This window comes from Sinohyriopsis cumingii, chromosome 11 (assembly GCF_028554795.1).
Source record: "Sinohyriopsis cumingii isolate HCF-2022 chromosome 11, ASM2855479v2, whole genome shotgun sequence".
NCBI lineage: Eukaryota > Metazoa > Mollusca > Bivalvia > Unionida > Unionidae > Sinohyriopsis > Sinohyriopsis cumingii.
The window spans coordinates 41,355,305-41,377,203 of NC_142971.1; the positions used below are offsets into that span (position 1 = coordinate 41,355,305).

Below are 21,899 nucleotides of genomic sequence, written 5' to 3' on the forward strand. Positions count from 1 at the left end.
CATCTTCAGTTATTTTGCATTTGGTTGCGAAGGATTTTTTGTAATCGTTTGATGACTTAAGAACTATATCTCTAATTCTATTATAGATAACTTCAGAAGAATTAACTATATAATTTAAAACTTCCATGTACCTAATGATATTATCGCGCGCAGATGTCAAATCAAATAAATATTCCTGAAAACTATCACGTAAGTTATTTAACTGTATTTTATGGTCTGAGTTTATTGAAGAAAATATAGAATCAATATTCAAAGCAATAACACGTTTATTAAGGTTATAAAAAGGAGCTATAGGATCATAATAAAGTTCTCCCCCATCACCTCTGGTTTTACTTCTATGTAATCTAACCAATCTGAATTCATTTTAATATTATGACGAAAACTATTCTTCGACGTAAAATCACCCCTCGTTGGTTCTGGTGGTCCATGATATTCTGGCGCAATATCAGGCCATCCTCGTACGGATCTTATCGTGGACTGATAAATATCAACGACATAATCAGGAGAATGTATCTCAACCGCAGAAGATAGCGTCGGCTCATGAACGTTAATCGATATTTTTGATTCTTTTCCTGTTATTGATTTTATTCTACGCGCAAATTCCTCACTGATTTGTTCGATCTCATAACTACCAGTTGGTATTCCAACAACAACCCAGTCAGGTGTTCCATCGGGTTTGTTTTTATTAGCAAATACAAGTGAATTATTTGCTGGTGTACCATTAAATGATCTCGATCTGATATTTGGCCAACTATGGTATACTCGTAATTGCGTTAGTGTATTTTCATTCGCGCGAATCGCAGTTGGAAAACTGATGTTAAATTCAGGATTAGTCGAGCTTACCGAGATCATCGTGGTTTTGTGCGGTGTTGTGTTTGTCACGATCTGCTGGAGGAAATCCGTCATTATTAATACTCGTACCTTTAACAGCACTGTTATATACTTTAATCATTTCTGAAAACTCAAAATCAGACATAATTCCATCACTGAGACTCGCTGATAACAACGAAGATAACTTCGAGTATGCGACCGTCGCTGTATGTAATCTTATCATGTAATCGGATAATTTTTCATTCGTGCAAGTGCATATTTTTTTTGCAATGATATTGAGCACACCTGCAGTCGTTGTTGCTGCTGAAATACAAATAGTTACAGCTACTGGTGCTATCATTGTCACCGCTGATAATATCACACCGGTTCCAGCAACAACAGCGGATACTGAATAAACGATTACATCGACGATAACTAGTCGTCGTCGATATTTCTTTACTTTTACCGTGTATTGTTCGACTCGATCTTTTAAGTTCGTTTGCCATTCAAGCGCTTGATTGTACCTATAATGTTGCGATGCAACATCATTTTGAACGTCGATATAGGTACTCATTATATTTTATACAGTAACCAACTGAGGTGTTTCAGCTACGAATTCCAAACACCGCCAGTAAGATGTTGCGGTTAATTTTTTATCAGCTGCTTCCAGAATAAATATTTCTTCGTTTCCGCTATTTAATACAACAGATACAACCCCGGAAAACTTATCAGTTGAATGGCGCCATGGATACGTTGTAAATATTTCAAATTTTGCCACACTGAACACAGACAACCTGTACAAGCCAGTGACTGTTGCGGTATAGTTGATAGTTTTATTTTGCTGCGACCATGTTGCGAATCCCGATGATACTGTGTATACGATGTTGGTAATATGACCGGGAGTAACCCCGCCGAGAATTTTAATCAAACTGGTTTTATTAACGATCTCAGGAATCCCGCTACGATGTTTTGCTGTGTTTGTTTGATCGTGTCGATGTTCGTCTTGATATCAACGACTTTTACGTCAACGACCAATGGATTACCAAAAAAATTCCTCTGCGGTTTCATTATTTTTTCTAAAATTTCTGCGAAGATTTGTAAACGCGTTTGCATGAATGTCATACTCGGTCCGCAACGTGGATAATTTACCATCTACGGTGTTGTAGTTGACGTCAACGTACTTTTCTGTTGCGGCATCTTCGTCGGATGTTGGATCTCTTAAAACTACTATCTTATTCCCGTTCATGCTGAGTTCTCCCGTCATTGTGTCACCGGTATTTTTCACGCGATTAGCAACACTTGCCGTAATTTGATCTCTGATGGTTGTAAACGATATACTTGAATCCCTGATTCTGCCGCTAACAGTAAACACAGGGATATTATCCGTGACCGCACCAAGTACTCGTCGAATTATATCATTTCATTTGATATTGCTGGTTTTTAGTTTACCATGTCGATCCTGAAAAATAACAACCTCATCTGGGTCAACTCCAGCAAGATTCATGATATCAGCGAGGTCATCTTTAGTCGCGTACTTTGACAGATCAACGTCGCCGGACTTTTTCTTAACGCGTGAAGAAGTTCTTCTTCCGTAAATATCAACCATTATATTTTAAGATCTGTTTAAAACGAATTGGTTGCTTGTATAATCATGCACGACTTTATGTGGTGGTTTGGATGATTTTGATATAGCGTTAAGTACATTAATTACTTCACGGCCGCATATTGGCGGATCTGTCATTGTTTGTGTGGGTAGCGTTGAATACCAAACTTGCGCTTGAAGTGGCGCAACATACTTGATAAATTCAATGGGTGGAGCTAACCCGTATGAATCAAAATAAACGATTCCACGTGGATCAACCGCGTATGATACCCAATGAGTACCGGGTCCTGAATTCGAGTCAAGATTAACGATACCTGTTTCGAGTTTGTTCGGTTGTTTCGGTAATTGATCTCGCATAAAAACACCTCTGAAGTTTTTTATTTTTAATCGTTTAGCAGCATCAAGTAAATCAAAATTTGATGCTGGAGCATCTAACGAAGTGATCCTGGAAGCCTCAGACCTCTTCCCCAACGAGATCCCGGTAATCTTAGGCCGCTTCCCTTTTTCTGTACCCATTTCCTGTTGCTTTCTTTAGAGCCATTCCAGCAGCGGTTCCAACAGCTCCTAATGGGGCTGCTTTTGCTACGGCTGGAGCGGCAGCAGCTATTAACGCTGGAATAGCCGCGAGAAGTGCAAAAATACCACCTGTTTTAACTATGTCCTTAATTGCACCCGCAGAGAGATTAAGTTTGACGCCTGTCTTTGATTGTTTTGCGCCGTTGAAATGTTTAAGCTGGCGTTCTGATAATGATAGTTTATTTTGACCACCAGTGATCTGAGCTCGCTTTAGTGATATTTTCATTCCGCAGTTTTGTGCGGAATTTGATTGAAGGTTTTTAATCTGACCAGGAGTCAGACTGACACTAACGTGATGATATGGCATTTTATGATAAATACTTGCCACGCTCCAAATAATGATTAAAGATTTTCCACTGGTGCATCAACGACTCTCATTCGACCACTACCACCTTCAAGTAACATGGCTTTATCGCTGAGTATAACCGCGATTGCTCTGTAATCAACACCACCTGTATTTAACATTGCTTTAAGATGTATATCAACGACATATTGTTTTGATAGATCAAGATGCTCCAGTGAAAAATAGTAAATCGGATACAAAGTTCTGAAATCATGCTGTGATATTTGCAACCCAGTATCAACATTTTGATCACGTCCCATGAATGACATCAATCGATGATATACAGTCCTATACCATTTTGTTCAGAATTTAGTTGTATATTCTCTGTTGGTTCTTGTTGTCCGTTTATCCGTAAAGAAATATCTGTGATACCTAGTTTGTCAAATATCATATGAGAGTGAGTTTGTGAGCCTAATCGATCGTGGTTCTGAAACGCAATAAAAATATGCCGTGGTGCAGAAACACCTTGTTGTGATGCCATGTAAACTGACGGTTAACGTCAGTTTGTATAGTATCCGTGCTTGTTGTTAACCATGACAACAAGGATTTACCACCTGTGTCCATGAAAGAAATCAACTTTTGTTCTTTTGCGATCGTTGGAGTCATTACCGGCATCCACAACGATAGTTTTTTTTAGCATTACTTTACCACCATCACCAACAGGTCTCCACAGAGCATCGTTATCATCACCCTTTCTTACAAGAACAACCGTGTGTCTAGCTCCAAAAATAACCTTTCTAACATTTCTACAAAATCCAAAAATATGCGATAGTGGAATTGTACATGAAAAACTTCTATTGGCTCCTGGCAACATATTTCTACGCGCTGCAAATCCCAAGTTGAAATTTTCATTAGCACCATGAACTACTAGCCATACATCAGCATCAGCGTTATTGGCAAAATTTCTTGGTCGTCTTACATTATACGGATCACTTTCAGGGTGATTAGAATTATCTTTTACAAACATCATTGTGGGATCTGCTGATCTTGTATAATCATCAGAATATCTTGCCAACCCTATTATTGTTGTAGCAACGTCGACATCTTTCTGAATTGATTCAATATTTTTTTCCATCGATCATATATTTGGCGCTATCAAATAATGCCATGATCCCGTTGTTGACAAAACCAATTTTTACTTCATTTGCGTAATTAGTATTATCCGTTTTAACAATTGTACCTTCTACCTCAATAAAAGCCTCAGCGGGTAAAAAGTATTTACTTGTGTCATGAACTTGTAGTTCAATTCTTCCTCCACGTTGACCTGGTGTTCGTGCGTCATAAGAATAAAACTGATAATCACGTACCGATTCATCTTTAAGGACAGGTTTTTCCATATCAAATGCTTCGTCGGATATGCGCTTGAACATTTTATTATAATTATTTCCGTTTAACATGTTGATTACCGCGTTCGGGAAATTCCACTTCAGGAAGTTCCACTTCTTGATATCAAACTTGAAATATTATTCCTTGATTCACCGAGTCCTTGATCAGCTAACGCTGCCAGTTTTTGATTTGCAACTTGATTTATTATTTTACTTACGTCTGCGGGCATAATTTCAGTACTTGGTAATTTTACTGGTTGTGATCTTCGTCGCATTAATAGTGCTAGTCTATCTTTGATCGCCAAGAACGCCTTACCAGCAACATTGACAATTGCACCAGGAGCTTTTTCACGAACAACATCGATAGCTTTCATTGATAACACTGGTCAACAGTGAAATCATTACTGACTTGAAAAGGCCCTAATCTGTAGTATTTTGGTGTGCCGAACACGAATATAACCGTGAAAAATTTGTATTGGCTCTCGTTTTGAAGATATTCATATACCTCATTTTCTATGTTTCACTGTGTAAATTTCTCCAGTAGGACTGCAGCAACATCCGGAATAATGATGTAACATTGCATAATACCATCATGCTCACATCATCCACAGTTGATTGCATCATTTTCTGATGCAATGCAATACTAATGCCATGCGGCTGCTGAAGTAAGTTGACGTCAGCAGTGTACTATACATGTGTAGGCCTATTATACTAATGCCAGGCGGCTGCTGAAGCTGACGTAAGCAGTGTACTATATAAAGCCCAATCAGATAGGTTCAGCATTTAAAATATTTTAGACGTTGTGCGAGACAGTTCAAGCTACTGTTACATAAAACTTATTATTTTATCCATTTACGTACAATAAAGAACAGTAATGCCTCGAAAGTGTGTTAATACCGCGGACAATTTTTGCTATATTTGTGGGGAAGTGACATTTGCCAACCAGAAGAAAAGTATCAATTCTCAAGTGAAGAAGGCATATCATCTTTACTTCGGATGCAAGGTTGGTGACCAAGACAAGCCTTGGGCTCCGCATATATGCTGTGCTACATGTACAACACAGCTTTCACAGTGGTTGAATTGCAAAAGGTCATCAATGCCGTTTGCAGTCCCAATGGTGTGGAGAGAGCCAAGCAACCACCTAAATGACTGTTACTTCTGCTTGGTTCCTCCTCTTTCCGGCGGAATAACGAAGCGAAAGAAGTCGAGAATAGTCTACCCAAACATTCCGTCTGCATTGAGACCAGTTCCACATGGTGAGGGACTTCCTATTCCAGAACCTCCAGCAGAATATTCTCTTGATTCATCTGACGAAGACAAAGGTGAGTCGACCTGTTCTTCTCCTGGTCCATCAGCATGCAGTGATCCAGATTTTCACTGTGGTGCATCATCAACCCCACACAGAATAACACAGGAAGAACTAAATGACCTGATTCGTGATTTGGACTTATCAAAGAACAAGGCAGAATTGCTAGGATCAAGACTCCAACAATGGAATCTTCTAGAAGAAGATGTCACAATTACTGCATATCGAAAGCGCCACCAGCAATTGGAGCCTTTCTTCAGAAAGGAAAGTAATCTGATATTCTGTTCCGATATTGAGGGCCTCATGAATGCTTTAAAAATCACTCATGACCCACAAGAATGGAGACTATTTGTGGACTCTTCGAAACTGAGTCTCAAGGCTGTGCTTTTGCACAATGGAAACATTCTTCCATCTATTCCAGTAGCGTATGCTGTCCACATGAAAGAGACATACGATAACTTAAGGCAGCTACTGAATTCCATTGAGTATAACAAGTACAACTGGCACCTCTGTGGTGATTTGAAGGTAGTTGCCCTTTTAATGGGACTGCAGCAAGGATATACAAAATACATGTGTTTCTTATGCGAGTGGGATAGCCGAGCAAGGGAAATGCACTACATGAGGAAGGAATGGACTCACAGGCAGAATGTAGCCATTGGAGAGAAGAATATCCAACACCCAGCTCTGGTTGAGGCTCAGAAAATCTTGCTACCACCCCTTCACATCAAACTAGGTTTGATGAAGAACTTCGTGAAAGCCATTGACCGGACTTTGCCAGCATTCCGATACCTGCATGAAAAATTCCCTCGACTCAGCGAAGCAAAGATTAAAGAGGGAGTTTTTGTGGGTCCTCAGATTCGAGAGCTTTTCAAAGATGACCGGTTCAACAACTTGCTGGAAGGTGACGCGAAACAAGCATGGAATGCTTTTCGCCTAGTTTCTACAAACTTCCTCGGAAATGTTAGGGCAGAAAACTATAAGGAACTAGTAGAAGACATGTTGATGAAGTATAAGAAACTTGGCTGCAATATGTCTCTAAAGATTCACTTCCTTCATTCCCATTTGGATTTCTTTCCTAGCAACTGTGGTATTGTTAGTGATGAACACGGCGAACGTTTTCATCAAGATATCGCAACAATGGAACAAAGATACCAGGGAAAATGGTCCACTACAATGCTGGCTGACTACTGCTGGACACTCCTCAGAGATGCTCCCGAACAGCTGTACAAGAGACAGGCGAAGAAATCTAAGATGTAGTCAATGACTTGATTTTTTATAGGTAGGCTATTACAGTTGACCTTTTACTATTGGAATGCATTTCGTTATGTAAACATTAATTTCTTGCAGATTACAAAAAAACTAGAGCCAATTTTGCAATTTGACTGTCATATTCGTGTTCAGCACATAAAAATTGATAAGAATTGACTAATTTTATTTCAGTAACATGACTTTTGTAAAAATTTGTTGTCCAGTGTAATTGTTTTGCAATAGGCGCTGCTTTTGGGGCTAACCTTGTAAATAATCCCTGAATAACATCACCAGGTCCATCTCCGTAAATTGCTCAATAGATTGGTAATCGTGAGTTTACCGCTCTGACCTGTACGGATTTACGATGATTATTATGTATGATCATCTTATTTTATTTACCATTTATCTAACAACTAGTCACTGTAATCATCAGCAAGTTCATCGATAAGTTCTCGGTAAACGCCGATATCCATGATACCACCTTGAAATAATCGCCGACAAATATCAGCTGCTTCATTGGTTATTTCTGTTGAGTTATTTCCGGCACGTTTTCCCTCTATGAGAACTTCTAACCGTGAGACATCATTGAGGATATTATTGGGACAAACATAATTATTTCCCACTGTATTCAGGGAAGAAAGACCACTTCCAGTTGCTACTTCTTCTTCCTCACTTATTGTTCTGAGAGATTGTGATAATTTTGATTCTTTTTTTACAAGATGCATGTTTATTTTTCTGCGATAATCATTATATACCTCATCATTAGAATGAACTCTATCTTTATTGTAATATATACGATATATCCATTTATACCAGATTTCGGGATTACTAATACGAGCGGAACTATATTCAGGTTTTAAAAATTCTTCTTTTTTATCCTTACTTTCTGCTGCAAGTTTTGATAACGTATCAATATCTCTAATTTTTCTTATGAATCTGATGCCCCCCTTGGTAAATTTATTGCTCAGCATAATCATTTCCTTTTCATCATCTTCCTCTTCTTCTGGTTTTATTAATTCACGATATTTCATATCACCTATCTCAGCACGAAGTTTTCCAATATCTTCAAGTATTTCTTCACCAACGGGTGGAGGTTGAGCTGCAGCTATATCAGTTGGAAGATCTCGTAAAATCTTTTTTGTTTGTTTGGTTCTTCTTGCTATTTTTTCAGTAAGCGCTGCAGTTTGTTCTAATACTGGAAAAATACCCTTTTTTCTCTTCTCATCTTCCTCGTCAATATCTCCCCATATAGTTTTTTCAAAGCCGCTGCAGCTTTCTTAGTAGCTGCAGTGACGGGTTTAAACAGTTTTTTAGTGTCTTCTTCGTACTCAACTTGTGACTGTTGCTGCGCTTGCAAGCTTTTTCTAAATGAGTCTCTGACAGGAAGAAATTTTTTGATTGCTTCTAATCGTTCTCGAGCTATCCTTGCAGTATGAGATTCCGGATGTACCATTCTTTTAATACAACATAATAATTTAATTATAGTAGCAGAGAGGGTGGGACCTCGGCGAAGACGTAATTGCGTAAAACGCGTACATAATAAACTAGAAAAAATCACCAACGACAATGGAGTAATATTAATTAGATAAACCCCGGAGAAATTTTCTCAGTAATGTCGATGCTTTTTTTAAAATCTGTCGACGCTTTTTTATTTTTCGATCGTTCGTAGGAAGGCTTATTTTGGTTTTTGGACGCTTCCAAAATTGGTCTGTCCACCCTCTCTGCTGCTGGCCGAGTGGTCTAAAGCGGTCTCCGTTACGGATCACTGCCATCTCACCTCTGTCTGCGTGGGTTCTAGTCTCGGATTCAGCCAATGTGGGTATGTGAGAAAGCTTGCCAGCAGCTTCTCGTGGGTCGGTGGTTCTTTTTGGGGTTTCCCCGGGTTCTTCCTCCACCAATAATACTGGCCGCCATGTATAGCCTATCGTGTGCTGAAAAATGGCGTTAAACCCTACAACAACAACAACAACCATTACATGATCTGGAGAGGATGGGGGTTTATGATTTATTTTCCAACCAAGATATTTCTTAATAATTCACCTTACATGATAGGTAGGCTAAGTACATTTATTTGTCCACATTAAATTTAAGCAAGATTTTTGTTCATGGTATCTGGGGACCGGGATTCCCTCTCCACTACCCCCCCCCCCATTAAATGGTTCACTAGGAAATGTGCGTGCTAGTCGATAGGTTACAATGTAGCGTTCACTTGCTTTGAAATTTCATCGGTTGGTGGATTCGTCTGGCCCTCTACATGCTTGATTGACACGATATGCTATTTTAAAGAAGCGGTGAGAAACGTATGTACAAAGCAACAGCCTACATCGATGATATGGTGTTTTATTCATCCAGAGATATACTCTCTCTGTCTGTCTCTCTGTCTCTGTCTCTCTCTCTCTCACGCACATACACAATTTTCTAACTGAATAAGTCAAAGTACACTCTGTAGAGGCTATCTTTTGAATGTAGTGTATGCCCTCCACGAATTTGTCTGGACAATATAGTATAACTCTCGTCCGTCTGTCTGTTCGTATATTCGTTCGTGCGAAAGTTATGCGTTTGGTCATCTTTTCAGACATTATGGTGAGGGAGGAATTCATGTTTCATAAGAAATTTCTAGTCATACCTGATTTAACGGATCACTATTACGGTTTTCTGTGGATGGTGGGTCGTTATCAGCAAGTGCGATTGGAAACATGGCCGATTTGTCTGAAGTTGATAGAGACTTTAATGCTGTTTGTAGTTGTGATTCAGTCACACAGGTACCTCCACACGTGGTCTTAAATCTAACAAAACTTTCACTGAAACAAAGAAGGAAAATTAATAAAAATGGCGACAAAATGTTCAAAATACTCTGTCTGTCTCTCTCTCTTTCAACACACCCCCACAAAATAAAAATGGCACAAAACAACCGAAACGTTTCTATAGTTAGACGGGTAAAGTTATGCTCTGGAAACGCTTAATATCGTAATGTGCATTTTGGAGAGAGAGAGAGAGAGAGGAACATAGACAATATCAGTTATACAATTTATACAGACGTTCAACATTTTGTTCTTAAGAACTATACCATCTTGTGACCGCGAAAAAGCTGTGTAAATCAAGTAATATTATCTTTAGTAGATCAACTAAGAAGTTCCCAGAGTCAAATATGTGAACATCTTCTTCAATTATTAAAAATTCGGATTTCAGTTGTAGCCAATTTTAAAGTGAAAAGGACTTTTTTCCTATATTAGGATGCTTCAGTTAGTGAATATTACAAAAGGTATATATATATATATATATATATATATATATATATATATATATATATATATATATATATATATATATATATATATATAGTGTGTGTGTGTGTGTGTGTGCGCGTGTGCATAAGTTTTCCCGTGACTGAGGGTTATGGATAGTTTTTTGTGGTGATTTTAAGTAGTAATCATGATGTTTACTGAAAATGAAGTTCATGGCCTAACCTTGTTCACGACCTTAGAATTTTCTAGAAACAAACTTGTGGACAAGTTGATGGATTTTTTCATTAGAAATTAATTACATCTAGTTCAAGCGAAATATGCAAAAAATAGGAATTTAATAAACAAATAATTAAATCCTGTTTTACAATTAGTCTCTGTCATCCATTTGTTATAAGAGTTTTTGTTGTTCTCGTGTGTGTGTGTGTTCGTGTGTGTGTGTTCGTGTGTGTGTGTGTGAATTAGATTTTTAACGTAGCTTTAACAATTTTGCAGTCATATCGCTACGATGTCTGCAGTGTGACAGTTTATAGTGATGTCTAGTACTGGGGCATCATACGCAGACATGTAGCATGATGTCCCAGCCAGTCACATTATCCTGACAACAGGCCGACCAGTCCTAACACTAACCTCTTAATGCTGAGCGCCAAGCGAGGCAGCTGTTAGTACCATTTTTTTAAAAGTCTTTAGTATGACTCTGTCGGGGATCGAACCCACGACCTACCGCATCCGTGTGTTCAGATATAAATCGAGAGGAATGATTTATTTAAATCATGGATTGGAATTACTAAGTGCTCATTGACTGGAGTATTTAATTATTTATGGATTTGTGTGAAATAATTCAAAGACATTCAGGATTGTTCTATGGATTTATGATGATATTGAAGACTATTGGTACATCATGGCATTCAAGAATATTTAATTCATTTGGAACAGTCTATACGTTTTGAGTTGTGACAGGATATTCAGGATTATTTCGTGTTAAATTCATAATACTTTAAACGTTTATTTTGAATTTTCACTTTTTTTTCTGTGGAAATAACGGTTTGTTGAATTTTACTTAAATTGTTGGTTAACATCGTTTATATTACATAATTTTAGATCTAGATTCATAACAATATATATTGCTGTTTAAAAACCATCTTCTTCAAACGCACAGTCTTCAACCAGTTCTGGAGTGGATGGTGGAATGTCTTCCAAAAGGAATACAACTTACTTTATTGAGATTACTTTTGTATCCATATCAACAAAGGGACATGTTGACTTTTTCATGAAGGCTTGTATGCTGCTGTTGATTTTGTTCACTAAAGAGTGCTGAACTGCGTAAGCAAATTTCACTTGTAATTCATCTAAATGAAAACGAAAACCAGCAATATTATTTAATGATTACAGTATTTTTAAAACATGTATATGTCATTTAATTGCGCAGTAATCATTTTTAGCAAAACATTTTAATGTTAATATTTGACGTAAAATTCAGCGCTGAAACTGAGATTAAGTACGTTCATCTTTTTAAATCTACCTCTGTAATGAGTTAGAACAGAGGTACTCTTTCCTACTAGTTTTGTGGTAAGAAACAAAAAATTATCAGTATCCAGGAAAGTAATGTTAAAGTCAGTAACAGGAGGAAGAAAACATATACAAGGGCTGCAATTTGTTTTAAAAACTTTATAGCTACATCATACAAATGTATCATCCTAAATGATAAATCACAAAAGAGGTTTCGGTAGTCTCCTACGTGATGTCAAGGGTTGATGTTAATGGACGTAGAACAACTATTGTTTATATACTTACGGCATTTCCCAGCATATCGGTCATTTGGTATGGTACAATTTCTTCCGGACCATCCGGGAGAGCACGTACAATTAAAGTTTCCTGGGAGATTTGTACAGCGTGCACCATTTTTGCACGGACTTTCCGTACATTCATCGACGTCATCCTCACAATGGATACCATTATAGCCCTTTTCACACACACATTTATATCCACCTGGAAAATTCGAACATTTTCCATGACCACATGAGACAACCAAACATTCGTCTTCATCGTCTGAGCAGTTTCTGCCCTTAAATCCAGAGTAGCATGTACAATCATATCCACCGGAATAATTTGTACAGTTACCTTTTCCACAAATATTTAAGTTTTCTTGACATTCATTTTTATCTTTACTACAGTTTTCACCAATCCAGCCGTTGTCGCAGTCGCATCTATAACTACCTAGAGTATCCACACATTTTCCATGGAGACATGAGTTTGTATTGCGATTGCACTCATTCAGGTTGACACTACATTCTGGACCATTCCATCCACTGTCACAAGTGCACGTAAAATTTGCTCCTTTCTGATTGTGGCAAGTACCTTGGTTTTTACACGGACTTGACGAGCACTCATCGATATCTACCTCGCATCGTTCCCCTGTCCAAAACTGTGAACAACTGCAGGAAAATGATCCGTTCAAGGTTTTGCAAGTACCATTATGTTCACAAACGCGTTCTAAGCACTCGTTTTCATCTCGTTCACAAAAGAGGCCCGTCCATCCCCTTTTGCAGATACACTCATAGCCTCTAGCATCGTGACCACTTAAAATTTGACATACTCCGTGGTCACCGCTGCAGCTTACGTTTTCACATATGTTATTCTCACATAAATTGCCCACAAACCCGGGCAAACACGCACAGGTAAAATTGTTCACGCCGTCAATACAAGTTGCGTTATTCATACACGAATGCGATACACAGTCGTCTATATTCACAGAGCAGTTGTACCCGGTGTAACCAGGATCGCAGACGCAGTTGTAACCTCCTTTATCTAGTGCATTACATATTCCGTGGCGGCAGGGATTGAACCAGCAGTCGTGGAACATTTGACAAAGTGGTCCACTCCAACTCTCGTCACAGTTGCATATGAAACTTCCAATGGTGTTTTGGCATATTCCATGCAGACATGGATTAGATTCGCATTCATCTTTGTCTTCACAGCCGTCTCCTGTCCATCCTGTAGTAACAGACATGTTTTTAGTTTTTAACTCTACAAACGCATAATTGCTCTATTTAACCGTTTAGAGAGTGGTTTTAAATGTCATTTGAGATATATAGCTAGCATACGTACGTAAAATGTAGATTTGCTGGTTTGTTGAGAGAAAAAAGTACACAATGATCGTTGTTTTCACAAGAATAATTAATACGAAATATATTTTATATCAGATTCCTATTAAAAGGAATTAAAATACAAAACCTTGTACTCAAACAGGAAGTGCCAGTCAGATGTTTTGGTACCGCTGACGTAACCAAATATAGCACGCGTTAAACGCACCTGGGCAGCCTGATCAGGAAAAGAATGGCGCATAGATTATCAGATTTTTCTTCAGAAGGAAGATATGAATTTATCGGTCAGAAAGAAAACGGTAAGGAAATGCCCCAAACGACCGCGCGAAAGTGTTGACATCCGTTATTGAAACTGATCCAAACGTTAGTCCTTTGAATGGCGCATGTGTACTGTGGACCTTTTGGTGTTTCATATACTTTGCAAATGTGCCGACTGGAGATACCATATTACTAAGTCGCCATCTAGTGACAGACGAGATTCCCTGACAACTGCGTCGCACTTCTGTGGTCATGGATGCCAATTTAAGTCCTGCTCAAGTTCACTGGCAAGAGTGTTGGGAAAGCTGCATTTATGATGTTATTCTAAGCATAACGCCAACGATGACCTTAGCTCATCTGGAAATTGCGTTTATCACATGACCATGGTTGCTTATCATGTGATTGTTGACTTAGTCGAGGTGAATCTGAATGAAGTTGTATGAACTAGTAAACGTCATACTATATTATGGTCTTCCTGGTTCATAAACGTTCATATTTACTTAAACTAAGGCATATCATTATTTTATTAGCATTATGTAGGATTAAAAAAAATCTGCAATTTAGATTGTTTTTGCAAAAAGAAAATATCAATTTATCAGAATAACGCCACGAATACGACACGGTACCGTCAAGTACTAGTCAATAAGGTCACGACCGGAGATATTTGCATATATCGCATATCTCGTAACATCAGGTCATCCAATCAAAAGGTAGCTCTCACAGTAATCACTTAATAATTCTCCATGTTACACACATTCCGTTATACAGCTGTCTGCTTAGTCAGCGTGTTATTTTCGTAATACCACATATAAAGACAGTGCAGTCACAGTATTTGAAAGTAACAGAGATATGCTACATTCTATTCACCGTGCTTGTTGCAAATAAAAGCAAATCCACCTTATACCTATCCCAGTTTCAGCAATACTTAATAAACGCAGAGCGAAACCATAACACCAAAATGAAACTACTTATGTATTCATGTGCAATTATTGTGTGGTTTGACAATATTGGTAAACAATAGTTAAAATATAGCCTTATTATTTATTTCCTGATTTTCATTATCATTCTTATACGTATATGTAATTATAAGAATTAAACTTTATAAAATAAAAAATGTAGTCGATGTTCAAGCTTCGTGATTTTATTAATCCTGTAAAATACAGGATTAATGAAATCACGAAGCTTGAACATCGACTACATTCCACGTGCGAACAGCCTTCGCTTTATTATAGCCATTAATGCAGCGTGTACTTGATTTTGTAATCTCAATGACTTCACGAATTCCATAAAGAATGAAGTTTTGTTCTTAGATGATACCACCTGAGGACGGTACAAACGGTGTCATGTAAGGCGAAGGCATGATGTCCGAGGCATCCATGAGTACTACAAGGTATTTTCACTATGCTATTTATGGTTTCTTTAATAAATATTGTCTCTCTACGACATTGGATATGCAGAATATTATATTTGCGCTCATTTCGAACGAGTCTAATTTTTTTCAACTTCGTCCGGATAATTTTTTTCTTTTTTTCCTCCAAGTCTTGTACATTATAATGTTTTTTACTCGTTCCATAAATTTAATTCAAATGAAGACTCATGTAAGATCCTGTGGAAATGTGAATTTATTCGTTGTTCACAAAAGTATTAAAATATACGTTTTTGTTTCCATTACTTTAACTTTAATGTACATTTATAAACGTTCACAGCGTCGTTTAAAGCCCTGACAGTTTGTCACGTGTCATTACTGTATGTGAACGGGTTAGTTGACAGACTGGTTTTGTGGGCAAATCTATGACTTTTGGTGTTTCAAATGTTTCTAACTAAACTTAGAAGATAAAATTAACTGAACAATGAGTTGTGATATTAATTATATTTTAAATTGTATGAAGACTGTATTGTATGCAAAGAATAAAGTGAATTATTTGTTTATAAATATTTAAATTTGTAAAACAGATTATTTTAAATAGTAAGCATAAATTTAGCATCATATTTGCAGCCTTTTCATCAAATGGTAATTAAAACATGTACAATTATCCCATATGTTTTATCTTAACGTTATGTACTTGATTTTTACAAGGGTTCAATTCAATTCTGTTATGCTAATTTTGTTTCGTGATGCTTTTCTGTGATAAAATGTTGCTTTGTGAGAAGACTGAGCGTATACAATATCCTATCAAAAGACATAAAAGTAAATGCCACGTTTACAGCATACACCTTGATTGACCTCCTGCATGAAATAAAGGACAAAGAAGAGGAGCCGCAAAACCCGAGGAAGGGCTAAATGGTCAAGATTCCCAAGATAGGGGATCTTAGTGACTGCCAGAACTGGAGAGGTATTCAGATCTTATCCCAACCGAGCAAAATGCTCACAAGGTTGAATTTGGAGAGGAGCAGGTCTGCAGTAGATTCCAAAAATGAGAGAAGAACAAGCAGGATTCCGTGATGGAAGGTCATGTATAAACCAGATAGCAACACTCTGTACTATCATGTAACAGTCCAAAAAACGGCGGTCACCCCTGTATGTAAGTTGAACAGAATCACCATCTTGACAATCCCGATGTAATGCAACTTCCCCGAGACAATCGTCAAATTATCCAGTGCCTCGACAAAGACTCTACCAGGCCTATCATACACGACACAGATTTGTCTCCATCATTTTGTGCTGATAATGGCGTTAGGCAAGGATGCTTACATTCACCAATGATCCTCTCATTAGTGATTGAGTGATGTAGATGGCAATGGACCACCAACCAAGAGGAACATAGTGGACCTTGGCCCCGAAATTCGAAGATTTGGACCTTGCAGATTATCTCGGACTGCTCTCTCTCTCTCTCCCTCTCTCCCTCTCTCACACATACACACACGCGCGCGCACACGCACGCACACTCCAGCACATGCAATGAAAGATAGAGAGCGTACATACCATAGTCCGAATATTAAAGCCGACAAGACAAAATACCTGCGATTCAATATTCCCTTAGAGGAACAATGCGGAGAATGTTAGATAAGTTAACATATCTTGGCAACATTGTGAGCAAGTCAGGAGGAACATATGAAGACGCCAAAAACACAGGACTGCCAAGGCACGCCATGCCTTTACTACTCTCAGACCAGCCTGGAGAAATTATAACTTTCACCAAAATAAAAACTTGGACGGTTCAACTCCAAGGTCAAATCAGTACTCCTCTATGGTGAAGAGATCCGGAGATGCACAAATAACTTGGAACATGATCATAAGTATTTGTCATTACTTATCTTTAAAAGACTCCGCGCATCCGACGGCTAGGGCGAATTTCAAACCGGAAGTTATGGCTAAGGGAACAACATAAATCCATATCCAACAACGTTAAGGCTAAGGACACAAAGGAAACCTTTATCTGACACCATTAAGGAACGCAAGTGGAGATGGATTGGATACACCATACAGAGAGATCAGCCCAACATAACTCGCCATGACCTGGATTCGAACTCTCAAGGCAGAAGCAGAAGAAGACGACCAGCCATCATTTGGCGAATAACCTTGGAAACCGAACTTAAGACCATCCGCACGTCCTAGCGGGAAGCCAAATAGACAGTCCAGAACCGTGACAAATGGAGAGCTGAAGTGAGGGCCATATGTTCCAGAGGGAAAGAAGAAGAATGATGATGATGATGATGATGATAAAAATGGCACTGCATAATATACAAAGATATGTTGATTAATTTAGAAGCACATCAGGTTGCCGAAAAACATGACACACAGAGTGAAGGCAAATTAAATCACTTCAACTGTATGTATATTGATAATTTCGTACTCAAAAATAGCAAAGCCACTAATTTCTTTAACTACTTCACATAAAATCTTAATTACATTTGTTCTCATTTCAAACGAAATATATCGAAGTCCTTGAATAACCTTAGCCTTATGTTTGCCAGTTAACGCACAATATTGTAATCTTTCAAATCGATCCATAAATTCCATTTGAGCATATATATTACATCTTTAATGAATTTTTAGAATTTCGTATGAGCCATTTGGTGAGTTTCGCAAGATTCGTTAGAAATTTGACATTTTTACCTTTTAGCAAGATATCTTTACAACAGATATCAATAAAAGAACAAAAATATAATGGGTAAGCAGGTGCCCTGCGGTTTTGCGTAAAGGCACATACGTGTGGTTTACACACATAAGACAAAATGATGTAAAAATCATAATATATGGCCTGATAAAATGAATACAGTAATTAAATTTACCAGGATCACAGGTGAAGTTTCCTTTTGACACTGTGCAATTTTCTCCTTCATATCCTGGAGCACACCAAAATATTATCTTCAGCTTGAGTCTGCATATGAAAGAAGTTTTACACGTAGGACCTGTTAATAATTCACATTTTTCGTGGAGTACCAATATCCGTGGCTTTTGTCATAACTAAAAACCACGAAAATTTAAGCAGCTAATGTAAAATGTCTACCGAATCAATTAGCCACTTTTGTAAGTAAAACGTTACTAAAATGATACGTTTATCAAAAGACAGAAAAGTGTTGTTCATATAATCAGAGAAAATTCTGTGCATTTTGATAAAAACAAATATTTTAAGAATTTGGCATTTCTCGAAGTGACTAAATATTTTAAACTATTTTACTTGATAAAAACTGAAAAAGCTAAAGGTCTTAAAATGTCATAAAACTATTTTAACAAAGTTTACTCTTGCCTGTCTTTCAGTGAAAAGTTAAAATGGCTGTGTGTGTATGTGTGTTGCACGTATATTGCATTGTACTAATTAAAACTATTATAAAGTTTAATATTTTACTTTTAAATTTCTTTTTGCTGGTTTGCTCGTTTTAAGATTCTATTTTCAAAGGCAAACAAAAAGTACTGCAAATTATGGACAGTTTTCTTTTTTTTAAATGTTCTTGTGGTGAATCAGGACGTTTAAAAGGAAATACATGTGGACCTATTGCTGGTATGTTTTATACCGGTATTTCTGTGTCCTTTTCTGCTTACGAATGTAATATTCCATGTTATTCCGTTTTCTATCTTCATTGAACTGTAGGTGTGTTAAATGTAAATTAATTTCATTGGTAGTATCTGTTTTTAGAGCTCAACCAATCATAGACTTCATAATATTGAAATCAACCTATCTTTTTAGTTTCATTGGCTTTCAAAAGAGATCAGAACCGAGTTGTGCTATGCAGCGAGAAAAAGACAGACGAACAGACAGTGAGTGGATTTCTCACTAAATTAAACTAACCCATATTTATTTTTTAGCTAGATGGCGTGAGTGTACTATTGGATTTCCGGACGAGTTCTCTGTTTCATAAAGCATTTTTAACAGGAAACCCAGAAGGTTCACACTACACATACACTATCTGGAGGAGTGGTTTGCGTTGGGTGAGTTCCACGGCAGATATACACAGATTACATATAAAAGGAAACTTCATGAAAATTCTTACACAATATAATTGCTCAGATCCACTTCTAAGATTCTTGCTGCTGTAAGATTAGGGCTAAATGTAAGGTTTATATCCTTTGTAACACCATCTATTAAATCAAATCCCTTTTCCTCGAGGTCAAAATCTCGCACTATCGCAAAAATACTCGTTGTTTTCTGTGAAATAAAAAACACAGGATGAACAGAACAGAGTATTATTTAAAAAGAAGTAGATTAACAAAGAAATTCGAGCGTGGCGTGGGGTGTATCCTATCCTTGAACTACAAGGCGACTAAATTATTAGAAAATCAGAATTCTGTACAAGTCGGTACAAGCAAAGTAATTTTTTGGACCCCATAGTTGATAAATACACGTTATATATATATATATATATATATATATATATATATATATATATATATATATATATATAACATATTTTGAAAATAATATTTTTTCACATCTTAATGTCAGGTTTTACCGTAATGTCTGGTTGAAATCTGTCATGCACTGAACATCGAAGAAATCAAACGTTCAATGTCGCTGAAGATTTCGTATACTTGTGGTTCACTTTGCATCAGTTTTAATTTAGTCAGTCTATGAAATCATTTTAGGCATGGGTTTAATTAACCTTCAGTATGTATGTATGTATGTATGTATGTATGTATGTATGTATGTATGTATGTATGTGTGTCATTATCTGTATATTACTCACAGTAGTGAGCCTTGTGGCTCCTATCATCGGGTGTTGTATGAAGGTTTGTTGTGTGGTACGGTCCAGCAGCACAGAGCCACATGTTGTTAGAGTATTCGTGTTCATGTAGACAGCCGTTTCCATGAACGCTCCAATGCACTCTGACTCGGCTAATCTGAATGTAGATCAAAGTCATACTTTCACAGTGCCAGCCCACAAAGTAAGGTCTAGTTTCCAATAAGTTTGTCCCAATAAAACAGATGGAAATCTAATGAAATAAATTTAAAACACGTGTGTGTGTGTGTGTATGTGTGTGCGAGAGAGAGAGAGAGAGAGAGAGAGAGAGAGAGCTAATTTACATGGTCGGCGTTCGGAATTTCTTCCGTTTTTAAACTTTGGTTCTCAAAACTTATTTTGACCTCACCTATACGACCCCAATGCCAAATATTTCTAAGCGCAATTTAATAGGCTGTTTACTTCGGAGATGGTTTTGGTACACATTTAGTACCTACATACATATGTGTATATGAATGAAAATATGTATATGTGTGTACATATATATGTATATGTGTACATGTATTTATATGTGTGTGTGTGTGATTTTGATTATTTTAACGTAGCTTTAACAATTTTTAAGTCATATTGCTACGATGTCTGCCGTGTGGCAGTTTTATAGTGATGTCTAGCACTCGGGCATCATGCCACAGACATGTAGCATTATGTCCCACCCAGTCACATTATCCAGACACCTAGGCCGACCAATCCTAACACTAACCTCTTAATGCTGAGCGCCAAGCGAGGTAGCTGTTAGTACCATTTTTGTAAGTCTTTGGTATGACTCAACCATATATATATATATATATATATATATATATATATATATATATATATATATATATATATATATATATAGTTTGAGGAATTGTAGCACTTCGACTGAATTAAAATTATCTATACGTGTGCACAGAGACAAGAATCAGAGAAATAAAAGAAGTGAAGAATAATAGAGAGATATATAGTAAGGTAATACAGCAGAAAGCTCGACCACAAGTTGTGTAGATGAGTTGGTACGTAGGAAGTTAGCAGGTTTACTAGCGAGACAGACAGACAGACACACTTGCCGTCCTACGCATATTGATATCGTTGTATCACACAAATCATTCAAAGTACATTTGGAAGCCGATTCCATATCACAACACCGTCTACCACCCGTTGTATTGGTACCAACGTATGATTTTCCCGCCGGATTGGCGTACTCCAAAATCTCAACCGACACGAATACATTGGGATCGCCATGCTGTGAGTGCAGAGAAAGGTAAAATTTTAAAGTGCTTCGATTTCAGACTTCTTAATTTGTATGAGTTAATATAAAGTCAAAATAGTACTTCTAACTTACGGTTGATTAAAAAAAAAACTAATATGAAATGAATCAATTACTGATGAAGATAGTGCATTCTGCGTGCAGATAATTTAGCCGGATCAAAGTATGGCCTACGCTATTGGAATTCAAACTCACTTAAGTAAAGATAATTGTGCAAGAGTTACGTGTGACGCTAAGAAAATCTTTTGTGACGTTCCCCGTCCATATCTTTGATTTGGAGTATACATGTAGTCCATCTCCCGCAATACAAAAGATGATTGCGTGTCATATAACTTACCTGTCCATATCCCTGGGGTTTTATTGAGGAACCAAAATCAACAGGCTGATGGAAGAAGTTCATCAGGGTGGAACTGTTCAGCAACCTCACACTGGACTCCATTTCAAGAGGTAGGATGGGTACACCGTTACAGGTCAGCAAAAAGGAAACCGTCTGACTAGCGAATTAGATTATATATATATATATATATATATATATATATATATATATATATATATATATATATATATATATATATATATATATATATATATATAACCCATATAGAAACTTAAGTTTGAGAACACTCCATATGATACATTTTGAGAGAGACAGACGCAC

General features: G+C 37.3%; 1 protein-coding gene across 1 annotated transcript; it reads right to left on the reverse strand.

Annotated features, from left to right (window-relative positions):
* Positions 1 to 11,584: 11,584 nt before the first annotated feature.
* On the reverse strand, positions 11,585 to 21,680 carry LOC149787995 (uncharacterized). Its single transcript, XM_089973504.1, has 5 exons — positions 21,579 to 21,680; positions 19,249 to 19,403; positions 18,049 to 18,137; positions 12,248 to 13,447; positions 11,585 to 11,646 (listed from the first exon to the last, which is right to left on the reverse strand). The coding sequence occupies exons 1-5, from the start codon at positions 21,678 to 21,680 to the stop codon at positions 11,585 to 11,587; spliced, it is 1,608 nt and encodes a 535-aa protein (XP_089829630.1).
* Positions 21,681 to 21,899: the final 219 nt, after the last annotated feature.

What these genes read in the sequence shown, in the direction of transcription:
- LOC149787995 (XM_089973504.1), bottom strand. Translation starts at nt 21,680, where the DNA reads ATGGAGTCCAGTGTGAGGTTGCTGAACAGTTCCACCCTGATGAACTTC. An exon ending in GATCTGAGCAATTATATTGT is followed by an intron (nt 18,138 to 19,248) that starts GTAAGAATTTTC and finishes TTTCATATGCAG; the next exon opens with ACTCAAGCTGAAGATAATAT. An exon ending in AAACTTCACCTGTGATCCTG is followed by an intron (nt 13,448 to 18,048) that starts GTAAATTTAATT and finishes CTGTTACTACAG; the next exon opens with GATGGACAGGAGACGGCTGT.